We start from the raw sequence: 15,499 nt of genomic DNA, 5'->3' as shown, positions 1-15,499 counted from the left end.
TGAGGCGGACAGGAAGAAGACGGGCAGCTTAGAAAATAAACAAAAGACGAGCTCCGATCAATAAATGTTTACAATGTTCACAAAAACATTTTAAGCATGCTTTCGCATTCTTTAGGTTGATTTATTAACGAAGACTTTCAGATCGGCCATGAATCCCGACCTATCGCTGCGCGTGAGCGTATTCTCTGAACAAGGAGGACGGAAATACATGGAGGATTTAACGGAGGTGATCGTGGAGCTCGAGCCTACCGATGACGAGCTGCGAGCGGCCGGACAGACCGGTGCAAAGCCGGACCAAGAGCCTGACTCCGAAAGCGATCCGCCGGACTGCACAAACAAGCCGTTTCCCGTCACGGTAACGTGGAGCAACACACTATCGAGTGACGGTACGGAGGAGCCCGGGACTGAACCGGCAGCACCGGACAGCAGGAGATCGGTCGCCTTCTTCGCCGTGTTTGACGGCCACGGCGGGCGAGAAGCCGCGCTGTTCGCTCGAGATCACCTCTGGGACTTTCTCAAGAAACAAAGGGGCTTTTGGTCGAAGGATTACAGGAAAGTTAGCGCCGCAATTCGCAAGGGCTTCATCGCTTGTCATCATGCAATGTGGAAAAAGCTGCGTGAGTCCAGTCAGGTGTATTTTTCCCCATGTTGTTTTTATAGCTCCGATTAGTTATTTGTATTAATCATTGAGTAATTTAAGATCTCTATGTAGCCTAGATTAACCAATGTGGTATCCGACTAATCTCGCTAGAGTTATTCTGTTTATAAGATACACAAAGATGAACACGGCGGCTGCGACAATGCAGTTTGGTTGTCGGGCTAATACACATTTAGAAATAGGGCGCCACGCTATGCATTTACTGTTGAAAAGCGGGGGAAAATCGGTTTGAAGGATCACAATTTGTAGAGAGTTTTACTAAAGACTGTTTAGCCTAAAACTGACCACTTGCATTAAAATGAATGGGAGAAACTGGAACGCCCAATATGGCGGATATAGAAAAGGAAGTCCCGCCTTACAGGTGAAAGAGCCAATCAGCTTTAAGATGCACACATCGCCTGTCAATCAACGCGAGAACGAGCATGCGCATTAGCTGAGCCAACCTAAAAAATAGTGAGAATTTGGTTTTTCCCCAATCAAGTAGATAGGAGCTGTACTTTTATGCTGCCCAAGTGCATTACAAAGATGACCGCCAAGTGGACTCACTTGCCTTAAAAGTGACTTTGGTTTTAATTAAATATAGGTAGTCAAACAGTTCTCTTTTGTGATGGCTTTGGGTTAACGAACAGTTGATAGATAAAACCAATTCACTTTGGTTTCGTATGGTTACGGTGAATAGAAGTATTTCTTTTGGTATCCATTGATCTCTAAAATAACATGCGAATCAGTATAGTTGATTATAAATGAAAATTCTGTCATCATTTACGCACCCTCATGCTGTTTTAAACTTGGATGACTTTCTTTCTTCCGTGGAAGACAAACAAAGATATTTTACAGAATGTTTGCAGGCTGCTCTTTTCAATACAATCAAAGTGAATGGAGACTGGGACTGCCAGGATTTAAAAAGCACCATAAAATTAGCACAAATAGTCCATACGACCCCACACTATATTCCAAGACGTCTGAAGCTATACAACAGCTTTGTGTGAAGGGAAACACTACAATTCAAGTAATTTTGCTGAAATTCCTGCCCTCTGCTGCATCACGAGATATACCTTTAAGCATTCATTTGGTTCCTTTGTGTTTCTTTAAAGAGATATTGACCCAAAAATAAATATTCTGTCATTATTTACTGAGCCTAATGTCTTTCTAAACCCATATGTTTTTGTTTTTATTTTTTCGCTCATGGAACACAAAAGGTGACTTTTTCGTAAAGTATTCTCAGGGTTTATTTGCCATTAAGTTAATAGAGACTCTGGTCTGTCAAGCTTTAAAAAGGACAAAAACACCATAAGACCATAGTAAAATTAGGACTAATCAATATAACTCATGCACTACATTCCAAGTCTACTGAAGCCATACGGTCACTTTGTATGAAAACTGAAATTTAAGTCGTTATTCACTGTCAAATCAAATCATTGATAAAGCGCTGAAATAAAAACGGTGGCTATGCTGATAACAACAAACCTCATTGACATAATGACATTTGGTCATGAGATGCAGTGACAGCCAGTGAGGTTTGAAATTATTGATGTAGCCACCATAATTGATTTCAGCACTTTATGCCACCTTGAACTGGTATGACTTTCTTTTGTCTGCATAACACAAACTAAGATATTTTCATAGATGTATGATGTGTGTCCATACAATGCAAGTCAATGGGGTCCAAAACTTTCAAGCTTCAAAAAGCACATACAGGCAGCATAAAAGTAATCCATTACTTTTTTCCCCCACTTCATCTTGCTACACAATGAAAGTGGATTGGTTAAAAACAGTTTCAGGTTGAATTAACCCTGTATCTGTTCTTTAGCTGAGTGGCCAAAGACATTAACTGGCCTCCCCAGCACTTCGGGCACTACAGCCAGTGTGGTGGTCATCAGAGGGGACCTCATGTTTGTGGCTCATGTCGGGGACTCGTCTGTCGTGCTCGGCGTGAGGGAAGATCCCGCTGATAAAGTCATAAAAGCTGTGGAGGTCACACAAGACCACAAGCCCGAGCTCCCGAAAGAGAAGCAGAGAATTGAGGGACTGGGAGGCAGGTGAGACACGCTCGAGTCACTGCCACACTCAGTGACTTTAAATTCAGCATAGAAGTCTCTTGGATAACATGCCGTCTTCAAACAGGTCAACTTACCAACACAGTCATTTCATAATGTCCTTATTAATTTGCCTCTTTGATTGTTTAGTGTTGTGAAAAAGTCTGGAGTGAACCGTGTGGTGTGGAAGAGACCCAGATTAACTCACAATGGCCCTGTAAGGAGGAGCACCCCAATCGACCAGATCCCCTTCCTCGCTGTCGCCAGAGCTCTGGGTAAAAATCAAAACACTTTATTACAATGTCACAATGTGCAAGTTGTTGCTTTAATATAGTATTTCGAAATATTATGCACACTTTGTTCCCTGTAAAATTTAGTCACAATCAAATTCAATACCCATTCCTTCCTCAATATTAATATAGGCCCTTAAAGGGATAGTTCACCCAAAAATGAGAATTATCTTATCATTTACTCACCCTCATGCCATCCCAGATGCGTATGACTTAACACAAATTAAGATTTTTAGAAGAATATTTCAGCTCTGTAGATCCACACAGTGCAAGTGAATGGGTGCCAAAATTTTTACGCTCCAAAAAGCACATAAAGGCATCATAAAAGTAATCCATACGACTCGTGTTTTAATCCATGTCTTCAGAAGTGATATGATAGGTGTGGGTGAGAAACAGATAAATATTTAAGTCCTTATTTTGCTAGAAATTCTTCTCCTTGCCCAGTAGGGGGCGATATGCATGAAGAATGTGAATCATCAAATACAAAGGAAGATGAATGTGTGAAGTTAAAGTGGAGATTGACTGAGCAGGGAGGAAATTTTATAGTAAAGGGCTTAAATATTGATCTTTTTCTCACCCACACCTATCATATAGCTTCTGAAAACATGGATTTAACCACTGGAGTCTTATGGATTGTTTGTATGTTGCCTTTATGTGCTTTTATGGAGCTTCAACATTTTTGCACCTATTCACTTGCATTGTATGGACCTACAGAACCGAGATATTCTTATAAAATCTTTATATGAGTTCAGCAGAAGAAAGAAAGTCATACACATCTGGGATGGCATAAGGGTGAGTAAAGGATGAGAGAATTTATATTTTTGGGTGAACTTTTCCTTTATCACAATTTAGAGATTTTTCATGAAGCTTGGGGATCTTTATTGCAAGTATCTCTGTAAATGTGTCTGTGCAGGTGATCTATGGAGTTATGACTTTTACAGTGGAGAGTTTGTGGTATCTCCAGAGCCTGACACCAGTGTGGTGACCCTTGACCTTAGACGGCATCGGTACATCATCGTTGGCAGTGATGGGCTTTGGAATATGGTGCCACCCCAGGAGGCGGTCACTGTGTGCCAGAGCCATGATGAAGCTGTGGTACGTGCTACTTTTAACTGTATACCTCTGTCATTTCTACCTCCATATATTCTGTTATTGACAGATCTATGCATTTGATTGACTGGCATCTCTCTGTTGGTGATGGTCAGCTTAAAGAGTGTGTGTGTGTGTTTGTGTTTGTGTTATATACTCTCAAGGCACCTTTCGGGATGTCAGTTGCGCGGCGGTTAGGCTGCCATGCATTGATGCGATGGCGTCAGCGGATGCTCCGTGCAGACAACACCAGCGTCATAGTTATTGCGCTGCCTGAGCCCGGCAAACCCCACCTATCTGTGCACAGAGACGAGGTGATACTCAGCTTGGCAGAGGGTCCGCACTGCGACCCAACATCAGGGTCCCGATCCAACACACCTCTCATCAAGGTAAAAGAAGTAACGTGTTAACACAATTCTCGGATAGTCTGAGACAACATAGATCTAAAGATATACAGTTAGGGCTGTCAAGATTATAACATTTGACTGACGATTCATTGTCATACAAATAATTGCGATTTATGACAATTAATTGTCTGTTTTAGGGCTTTCACGATTTTGATGATAATTGTTATACAAATGTTTTCTTTATACACATAAAGAAGTCATTTAGTCATATTTATCCAGGATTATGTAATAAAATAGGAAAATATATGATTTTCTTTAAGGCTTTAAAAACTTGGATTATATTGCACTGGGGTAGAATGACATGAAAAAGAATATTTAAAATATCAAGATATTTCTGAATACTTAAAATATGTCTCTCTTTTTGGTCAACTTTAGTCTTAGTCCATTTTACATTTACACTGTTGTATTCAGAACCCAAGCAACATAAATTATGTTACAATATGTTATGTTTAGGGCTCTCGATGTAACGTGTTAATTCAGTGCGATTAACTTTACAAAAAATAACGTTTAAAAAAAATGTATGCAATTAAATGTGTCCCTGGACCGTAAAAAGGAATATTCCTACCATCAGATCAATTCAAGCTTGAAGTACCACCTGCTTTCAGCAGGGGGCAGTAAGCGAAACTCTAGCTGTACAGACAAACCACATTCAGGCTTGCTTGACACTAGTAACAGCACAAGATGAGAGCGCATTCTTGCTTTCAAACACAGCTGGATTAAGCGCAAGTAGTCTCAAGGTGTGTTTCAAACTACGTTTATCTTGACTCAGTGACTTAAAAAAACCCTGTGTTTGTGACATAACATGACGCAACCAAAGTGAGATGCTCCAAAAATGTCCATCTGACATGTTACATTAATGCGTCCTTAGAAAAGCCCTTATAATGAATCTCTGACTGATTGACCAATTGCAATTGAATGAACTGCAGTGGACTTAGGCCAAAATATGCTTATGATCAATAATATGGAAATAAATATTTTGCTTTCCAAAACCAATTTTTATGTTGTCTTATCAATGCTTTACTCGTCTGCCACAATAATGTAATGTATTTTAAAGTTCTGAATTATTTTATTTATAATATATTTATAATTATTTAAATATAACTACATTTAATAATTACATATTGAATCATTGTTATTTGATGGCCTTTTGCAGCAATTTCACATGCGATTAATTTAATTAATTGGCATATCATGTAATTAATTTGATTACAGATTTTAAGCGAGTGACAGCCCTAATTACAGTTGAAATCAGAAGTTTACATACACTTAGGTTGAAGTCATTAAAACTCATTTTTTAACCACTCCACAGATTTAATATGAGCAAACTATAGTTTTGGCAAGTCGTTTAGGACATCTACTTTGTACATGACACAAGTAATTTTCCCAACAATTGTTTACAGACAGGCTGTTTCACTTTTATTTGACTATATCAGAATTCCAGTGGGTCAGAAGTTTACATACATTAAGTTAACTATGCCTTTAAGCAGCTTGGAAAATTCCAGAAAATTATTTCAAGCTTTTAGAGAATTAACCAGTTAGCTTCTGATAGGATGTGTATTGAATTGGAGGTGTACCTGTGGATGTATTTTAATGCCTGCCTTCAAACTCAGTGCTTCTTTGCTTGACATCATGGGAAAATCATAAGAAATCAGCCAAGACCCCTGGTTCATCCTTGGGAGCAATTTCCAAATGCCTGAAGGTACCACGTTAATATAAACGCAAGTATAAACACCATGGGTCCATGCAGCCATCATACCACTCAGGAAGGAGATGCATTCTGTCTCCTGGAGATTAATGTAGTTTGGTGTGAAAAGTGCAAATCAATCCCAGAACAACAGCAATGGACCTTGTGAAGATGCTGGAGGAAACAGGTAGACAAGTATCTATATCTACAGTAAAACGAGTCCTATATAGACATAATCTGAAAGGCTGCTCAGCAAGGAAGAAACCAGTGCTCCAAAACTGCAGTAAAAAAGCCAGACTACAGTTTGCAAGTGCACATGGGGACAAAGATCTTACTTTTTCGAGAAATGTCCTCTGGTCTGATGAAACAAAATTTGAACTGTTTGGCCATAATGACCATTGTTATGTTTGGAGGAAAAAGGGTGAGGCTTGCAAGCCGAAGAACACCATCCCAACCGTTTAGCATGGGGGTGGCAGCATCATGTTGTGGGGGTGCTTTGCTGCAGGACGGACTGGTGGACTTCACAAAATAGATGACATCATGAGGAAGGAAAATATGTGGATATATTGATGCAACATCTCAAGACATCAGCCAGGAAGTTAAAGTTCGGTTGCAAATGGGTCTTCCAAATGGACAATGACCCCAAGCATACCTCCAAAATTGTGGCAAAATGGCTTAAGGACAAAAAATTCAAGGTATTGGAGTGACCATCACAAAGCCCTGACCTCAATCTGATATAAAATTTGTGGGCAGAACTGAGAAAGCGTGTTCGAACAAGGAGGCCTACAAACCTGACTCAGTTACACCAGTTCTGTCTGGAGGAATGGGCCAAAATTCCAGCAACTTATTGTGAGAAGCTTGTGGAAGGCTACCCAAAATGTTTGACCCAAGTTAAACAATTTATAGGCAATGCTACCAAATACTAACAAAGTGCATATAAACTTCTGACTCACCGGGAATGTGATGAAATAAATAAAAGCTGAAATAAATCATTCTCTCTACTATTATTCTGACATTTCACATTCTTAAAATAAAGTAGTGATCCTAACTGACCTAAGACAGTGAATGTTTTCTATGATTAAATGTCAGGAATTGTGAAAAACTGAGTTTAAATGTATTTGGCTAAGGTATATGTAAACTTTTTTTCTTCAACTATATATTATATTACACAATAGTAAAATATTCTTGTCCTAAAATCTGCACTTTCACACGTTAATTTAAGGCTCTCTGATTAAATCTACGAGCCCTTATTTTGCATGAAGGAAGATCTTTGAGATTCTGTTTTTAAACATGTTTCTTCATTCTATCATCTCCACAGAAACAGAATAAGCAGGTGTTTCCTCCTCTGTTTCACTGCTTGTCATTAACACCGCGTGTATAAACCAGCAGCGACCAAGAACATTTGCCTTACGTGAATGTAAAATTAAAGTGAAAGGAGTTTGGCGCAAAAGAAGCGAAGCGGCTAATCTTCACACGCTCTTCAGGAGCTGCTCTGAGCGTAGTCCATGGTTTGGGTCAGTGAGACGGTCGGAGTACATTTGTAGTGCTCACATAATGCAATAATACTGGAAAATGAGACACAAAAACATTTTTATTTTAACTTAAAATTCCCTTATTTGGATAGTAAAATGTAATTGTAATTTGAAGTGCACAATAATCATTGTTCTGGCGATATTTAATAATCACAACAGTCCTATATACAGTACCAGTCAAAATTGTAGTCACACGTACTCATTCTTCATTCAGCCAAATGTGACAAAGTTCAGTAAGTGACATGAGCCAGACTCATACTACGCACTACACCGCTCAAGCTGTGGAACACATGCTAACCACTAGGCCACAGCTCCGAAAGAGTTTATTTACTAGTATGAAAACCTTTAAACTTGTACTTGCACGGACAAAAACAGGAGTTCATGAAAAGCCTGAACTTCAAAAGATGTTTTTACACTGTCCAGAACGCACAACTAATCAGAACTTTTCAGATAAGACCTTCGACAGAGTTCATCTTCACATTAGCCACTCTTTGGCTCTGTGCCCACAAAAAGAGACTCGGACATGCTGTTCATTGGCCCTGCTTGCCTTCCTTCAAGCGCCTTTATCTTCTCACTCTTTTTTTTTCTCTCTTTCTTCGCCTCCCTATCGAGGCCTCCATTGTCAGAGCGGTTCCGATGGAAGCCATGTCTCCGTGTTTGTTTGGCTCCAGCGTGTTTGAAGCATGAATCCTCCAGCTGCTTTCGGCTGTTTTTGCTTTGGGTTGGAGAGTGGACAGATGTTTGTGTTTTTAATCCTTTTAAGTTGAGTGGATTTGAGGTTTAGGGAGGCTGCTTTGATCTTTTGTTCCTGTTTGCCCCACTGGTGCTGTTATGATTTTGATAGAGGGGAAGTGAAACATAAAGAACAGGGCAAGAGAATGCAGAAGAGCACCATGACACGTTTACACTATTGTAAAGTTGTGATGAAGACCAGACATTAGGCTCGGTTTATTTGTATTTTGTCGTTTTGGGGGGTTGTTGTCCTTTTGTTTGCAGTTTGAATCTTTCCATGCCCGTTACTTTCTCTTACTTTTAACTAGAGATGGGAATCGTAAGGAATTGAATTATTCTGGTTCTGATTCTTCTTAACAATTCCAGTTCCTTAATTGTGCTATTAACGATTCTTATTTAAAGGAAGATATGTTTGGAAATAAATGCAATTTTATTACATTTATTGCCCTCCGCATTTTGTTGCAAAATAATGAATTAATTTAAGATTTCAACCAAAAGCGATTCTAGGATTTCGATCTTAGGGGGCCCCAGCCCCCAGTGACACTATTAGATGTGCACATTTAATGCACGGCACTCTTTAGCATAGATAGTGTTTTGTTTGGTTTTTTACTGTGTTTACATTAAGATAGCCAGCTAATATACTGTACATTCAGAATATTGTAATTTTCTATATAAAACACTTATAAAGTGGACTCGCGGAGTCCTCGCTGCTGCTGTCCGCCAAAGGAGCAGTCACGGCCGTCTGCCTGGGGACGGAGGGGTTGCTGCCGGCCGCCGACAGCCGGAGGAAATGCTGCCATCTGCCGAGAAGGGGAGGAGCGGTTCCATCTGTCAAGGGTCGGAGGGCTCGCTGCCGTCCGTCGGGGGAGGAGTGAGCTGTTGTCCACCAGAGGGCGGAGGAGTGGTTGAGGATCGGGCGACAGCATGTCCGAGAACCAGCGAGCAAGTTTTCTCTCAATCTCATCTCTCTCTCTCTCTCTGTCGCTCCGCCTAGCTCTTTCCCTGTCCCCTTTTCCTCACCTCGTCTCTCCCAGGGCTCCAGAAAGGCGGGGAAGACCTGCCGGCAGAAGGACGGCTGGAAGGGCAACGCTGCCCCCCCCCCCCCAGGAAGGGAAGGGAGGGGAGTGCATCATGCCGGGGGTTTCCCCGACCTGAGTCAGGCGATGGAGGAGTGTGACGAGGAGGAGGGCGGGGTGGGGCCGTGAGGACACACGGCCGGCCCTGAATCGGGCTAATCAGCCGGGAGGGGGATAAAGACGAGCCAGAGGTGCCAGTTCCAGAGAGAGAGAGAGAGAGAGACGTACGCGGCCGCATTGTGTGCATCTGTGTTTCTTTTATGTTTTATGTTGTTTTAAGTTCATTTATATCATTAAAATTTACGTTGACTGTTCAGCCGGTTCCCGCCGCCTTCTTGCCCACCCTGTTACATTAACAAATAAAAATAAAATTCTGTTTGCAGCTATAGTTGTTTAAAACTGCTTGTTTGTAAAGTCACAGATTTTTATGGGGGCTGAGATGAATTTGAGGAGGGTTAAAGCCCTAAATATTCATTCGTTTGGGAACCGCACAACACTGGTCGTGCTGTAGATTCGAATGAGCTGTAGAGGCTGCTTAAATATGCATATAGTGATTTTTCCCAGCATGTTACAAAGTTATTAATTCACATTTTAACTGCAATATTTTCACACAAATGTTTTTGTTGTAACCCATTTAACCCTCATTAGTGTTAACATAGTGTTAACTTTGTGAAACAAAATTAAATAATAAAAGAACAACAGCCAAGTTGTCTTATATGAATAAAAAAAATGTCAACATGTTACAGAATGTTTACTCTCTGTTTATAGGCAAGAACTGAAATGAATGGAAAATTTGGAAAGTCAACATTTTTTGAGAATGACCCATTTGGTCAGTTCTCATTTAAATCTGTTGTGTGACTAGAAAACATGGAACATAGCACGAGTCATATGGACTACTGTTTAAGGACCCGGTTATTCACTTTTGTTGGAAAGCGAAGTGCGTTTTAAGGGAGCACACTACAATAACACATCAATTTCGTCATGAATGAACCAAGAATTGTTACTGTGAGAATATGTAGTTAAAGATGCACATTGAGATATGTTGTACTTGTGATAAGTGGTGTTTTATAAAAAATATATTAACTGAATGAATAAAATATTTTTATTTAAAATGAACAAATAAATTGTTTTAATGACATCACAAGCATAGTCATTGAAAACAAATAAAAATGTGCTTGAAAAGTCCTTGAATTCAACTTTGAAGCATCTGTACGAACCCTGTGATAAGAACATTAACTTTACTAACAAAAAAGTAACGTGGTACATTCAGGAAGTGAAAGTGGAGATTTATTGTAAAAAGGGACTTAAATATTGATCTTTGTCTGTCACACACCTATCATATCACTTCTGAAGACATGGATTAAATCATTGGAGTCGTATGGATTAATTTTATGCTGCCTTTATGTGCTTTTTGGAGCTTCAAAGTTCTGGCCACAATTCACTGGCATTGTGAGGACCCACAGAACTGAGATATTCTTCAAAAAATGTTGTTTGTAAAGTAGGAATTTCAATAAAGAATTGCCTTTATTTCTGTCCTATGGTAACTATCAGTATTAGAGAGTATTGATAACTAAATTTTTTTGTGTAACTTGTAGTTTAGCTAACTACCTTTTTAAAAAAGGGTAGCTTGACTATAATTCAACTGACCCTGCGCAAAGCCCCGCCTTATAAGCGCTTCTGACCAATCCTGTCTTAGCAACTGTTGCCCTGCTGCCATTAATCTGACACGCGTTTGCTATTTTACAATGACACCTATGGGAGTAATGTGTGTTTGAGTACTATTAATTATCAAAATAATCCAAAAACTGTAAACAGCTCTGTTCACTTATGCTAATGTTATTAGATGTGTAATCGCTATTAAATGTAGTTTTTCTCTTTCAAGTGATTAATAATCATTTGCCTTGATTCTGATTCACAGTCTCCACAGTTTTTCAATCAAATTAATGTGCAATTTAACAATTTATTTTATAAAAAACTTCTTATAAATACGCATTAAAATGTCACTCTTCATACAGTACCAGCCCACCTAAAAAATATGATCCATTCCGTTTAGGAGAATATTTTGCCAAAAACCACATTGTTCACGGCAATCTCTCATTCATTCCTATTGGGAGTTCTGCAGAGCTTATCAAAGCGAGCAACTGTATTCAAGAGAGGCGGATCTTAACAAAGGGTCAATTGCTTTGGATTATCTTCCTCAACACTGCTTATAAGAAGTTTTTATATAATAATGAGAAACTGATAAAACATAAAATGACTATGTCTTTTCCCCTTTACAGGCTCCGGATTCAGACCTGTCCTCAGCCAGCAGCGAGTCTTTGCCGGCCCTGGAGAGGAGGAACGGTCTATCAGGAGTCAGTCTCAGTGCAGAGCCCCTTTTAGAGGAAAACCTCCCTTATGTTGAGCTCAGTGACAGAGCTGCCTTGACTGTGTGCCCCAACGAGGGCAACCGGACCCCAGAGATACCCCTGTCCCCCCAGGATGTGTCCTGTCCGATGGGGAAGAGGCTCCGACGCAGCCCGCTCACCCCCAGCAGCTCCCGCCGAAGAACTGAACGCTCCGTACCCAAACGCAACAGCACCAAGAGTCCCAAGCACACACCCAATGTCCCTATACTACAGCATCGCAAAGCAACTCTCTGTGCGTGCTAAAATCCTCCATTGGACACAGACTCGGAGATGTGTACAGATGGCCAACCTACCTACGTCATGGTCTCTGATATGCTGCATTGTCTCTAGAATAAATAACCGCTATTGCTTGTGTCCATGTTTTGAGGATGTGCCACAGTTTCTGTATCGTCTTTTTGGAGCGCTTTCTTTGTTCTTAAACATTTTGCCGTTCATGGATCTATTCTGGCGTTAAGAGCGTTTCCATATAAAATAATAATTTCTCTGAGAACATAAACGGCTCTGAGAAGAATCTTTGAGTTATCATCGTGTAATTACAGCAATCCGTCACAATGTGAAAGCTGCATTATTCTATGATTTTGTAGTCCAGTTTTGTTAGCATATTTTATTTTCTTCTTTTCATTTTTAATGGGTTGAATATAAGAAAATCAATCTTCCTTTTTAGCTTTTAGAGGGTATTTTATAAAAACAAAGACTGCATATCACTCCTAAATGAAATATTTGAACCTCCCTTTAAATTAAAGAACAGCATTATTCAAGTACATCTTTTACATTCATGAATTGCTTAAGAGATGTACAGATTTTCTGAAAAAGACCAAATTGTTGGAGGTATAACAATATATATTTTTGTACTTGTTATATTTTTTTAACATTTTCAAGATACCCAATTTATTTTCTTGTCCCATGATGCTGGTGTGCACAATTGCCTGTTAATATACATTCTTTGTGCATTAATTATTTCGATTAGTATTTCAAATGTATTTATTAGCATTGTCGTGTTAAAATGCTTTTCTAATTTTTAGTTGCTCCATTTTTCATTTTCAAAGAGCATGACATGAAACTTGATAATGACATAATCAGTATCAAATCTCAGATTGCAAAGCAAATGTATTTATTTATTTGCAAAAAATGTAAAAAGGGGTAGGGATTGCATGTTCATATTACCATATGAATGAAGGCCAGTCATATCCATTAAAGGGATAGTTTACCTAAAAATGAAACCTCATCATTTTCTCACCCTCATGCCATCCCAGATGTGAATGACTTACTTTCTTCTGCTGATCACAAATTAAAATATTTCAGCTCTGTAGGTCCATACAATGCAAGTGAATGGTGACTAGAACTCTGAAGCTCCAACAAGCACATAAAGGCAACATAAAAGTAATCCATACGACTCCAGTGATTTAATCCATGTCTTCTGAAGCAATATGATAAGTGTGGGTGAGAAAAAGGTCAAAATGTAATTCATTTTTTACTTTAAATCTCCACTTTCACTTCCACATTCTTCTTTTGTTTTTTGGTGAATTGCATTGTTCGTCACCTACTTGTCAGGGCTGGTCAAAGGTGGAGATTTATTGTAAAAAGGGATATTGATTTGTTATCAGTTCTGTTATCTTAATATTGATCTGTTTCTCACACACACACCTATCATATCACTTCTGAAGATATGGATTTAACCACTGGAGTCATGTGGATTACTTTTATGCTGCCTTTATTTGCTTTTTGGGGCTTCAGTGTTCTGGCCACCGTTCACTTGCATTACAGAGCTAAGATCTTCTAAATATCTTTATTTGTGTTCTGCAGAAAAAAAAGTCACATCTTGGATGGCATGAGGGTGAGTTAATGAGAATTTTCATTTTTGGGTGAACTATCCCTTTAAAGCTGCCTTTTTGTTTGGTAACTGTTGTATGATGGGATCCAAAATTTCTTATGTATTTCAATATTGTTTGATTATTTAATATCCTTTTATATCAATGTAATGCTGATAACATCTTCCAACACCAGTTACAGAGCTAAAGTAAAGTAATGTGTGGTTATATACTTATATTTAGATGGTGTTTGTCGGACTGTACAGCACATTTTTACCAGGTTGTTTGTTGCCCCATGTTTGAGACATTGTCTTTGGATGGAGATTTTCTAATAATTTGTCAGGGTTAATGTTAAATATGGAATAAATGGTATTAAACTTTACCATAGTTTTTTTTTATTTTATTTTTTTTATCCCTAGACGTGAACCCTTTCTTTTTTGCTGTGGTGGATGTCTTGGTTCAAGTAATTCTTGTGGTGTTGCCTTAAATGACAATGGCACCAGTGCATTTACTGGATTTTACCCAAATAAATTAAAAGATCCCAAAGAAAGAAAGAAAGAAAGAAGAAGAAAAAAGGACATTAATCAAATGTATTAGGGCTTCTCTACTAAGGCCCTAAATGAGATAAACAGAATATCCAGTAACACTTTATTTACAGAGTCCTTGTTAAAAGTGTAATTAAATAAGTACTGGGTAGTAGGGAATGTAACAACATATATTTTACACAAATACATATGCAACAGAATTTACACATATACCGATCAGCCACAACATTAAAACCACCTGCCTAATATTGTGTAGGTCCCTCTCGTGCTGCCAAAACAGCGACAGTCCACATCTCAGAATAGCATTCTGTGATACTACTCTTCTCACCACAATTGTACAGAGTGGTTATGAGTTACCGTAGACTTTGTCAGTTCAAACCAGTCTGGCCATTCTATGTTGTCCTCTCTCATCAACAAGGCATTTCCATTCACAGAACTGCCGCTCACCGGATGTTTTTGTTTTTGGCACCATTCGGAGTAAATTCTAGAGACTGTTGTGTGTGAAAATCCCAGGAGATCAGCAGTTACAGAAATACTCAAACCAGCCCATCTGGCACCAACAATCATGCCACGGTCGAAATCACTGAGATCATATTTTTTCCCCATTCTGATGGTTGATGTGAACATTAACTGAAGCTCCTGACCCGTATCTGCATGATTTTATGCTCTGCACGATTGGCTGATTAGATAATCACATGGATGATTGTTGGTGCCAGATGGGCTGGTTTGAGTATTTCTGCAACTGCTGATCTGTATGACTTCTGTGGAACACAAAAGATGTTTGGCAGAATGTTAGGGACTGATAGCTCAGTCACCATTCACATTCAGTTAATCTTTTTTTCATACATTGAAAGTGAATGGTCACCCTACCAACTTCACATCTTCATTCATGTGTTCCACAGAAGTAAGGAAGTCATATGAGTTTTGAACAACATGAGAGTGAGTAAATTATGACAGAATGATTATATTTTTGGCTAAACTATCCCTTTACCAAGACACAGTATTAGTCAACAAGGTAGTCAGAAATGTTTAAACATATCATGAATGCAAGGTAATCCTTATATCATTGAATGAGACAGTATTCAAACGTATAACTTTTACTGAAATGTATATTGCAGTGGCCCCAGAAAATATCTGGAAACTTAAAGGGATAGTTCACCCAAAAATGAAAATTCTCTAATTTTTTACTCACCCTCATGCCATCCCAGATGTATATGACTTTCTTTCTTCAGCA

At 39.1% G+C, this 15,499-nt stretch overlaps 1 protein-coding gene across 1 annotated transcript; it reads left to right on the top strand.

Annotated features, from left to right (window-relative positions):
* On the top strand, positions 1-14,085 carry LOC127439865 (protein phosphatase 1D-like). Its single transcript, XM_051696134.1, has 6 exons — positions 1-617; positions 2,469-2,697; positions 2,845-2,969; positions 3,898-4,079; positions 4,238-4,462; positions 11,784-14,085. The coding sequence occupies exons 1-6, from the start codon at positions 149-151 to the stop codon at positions 12,153-12,155; spliced, it is 1,602 nt and encodes a 533-aa protein (XP_051552094.1). The 5' UTR covers positions 1-148; the 3' UTR covers positions 12,156-14,085.
* The last annotated feature ends 1,414 nt before the right edge of the window (positions 14,086-15,499 follow it).

Source organism: Myxocyprinus asiaticus, chromosome 4, assembly GCF_019703515.2.
Source record: "Myxocyprinus asiaticus isolate MX2 ecotype Aquarium Trade chromosome 4, UBuf_Myxa_2, whole genome shotgun sequence".
In the NCBI taxonomy this organism is placed as follows: domain Eukaryota; kingdom Metazoa; phylum Chordata; class Actinopteri; order Cypriniformes; family Catostomidae; genus Myxocyprinus; species Myxocyprinus asiaticus.
This window is presented reverse-complemented; position numbering and strand designations above follow the sequence as displayed.

What these genes read in the sequence shown, in the direction of transcription:
- LOC127439865 (XM_051696134.1), top strand. Translation starts at nt 149, where the DNA reads ATGAATCCCGACCTATCGCTGCGCGTGAGCGTATTCTCTGAACAAGGA. An exon ending in TGCAATGTGGAAAAAGCTGC is followed by an intron (nt 618 to 2,468) that starts GTGAGTCCAGTC and finishes TCTGTTCTTTAG; the next exon opens with CTGAGTGGCCAAAGACATTA. An exon ending in AGAGCCATGATGAAGCTGTG is followed by an intron (nt 4,080 to 4,237) that starts GTACGTGCTACT and finishes TATACTCTCAAG; the next exon opens with GCACCTTTCGGGATGTCAGT.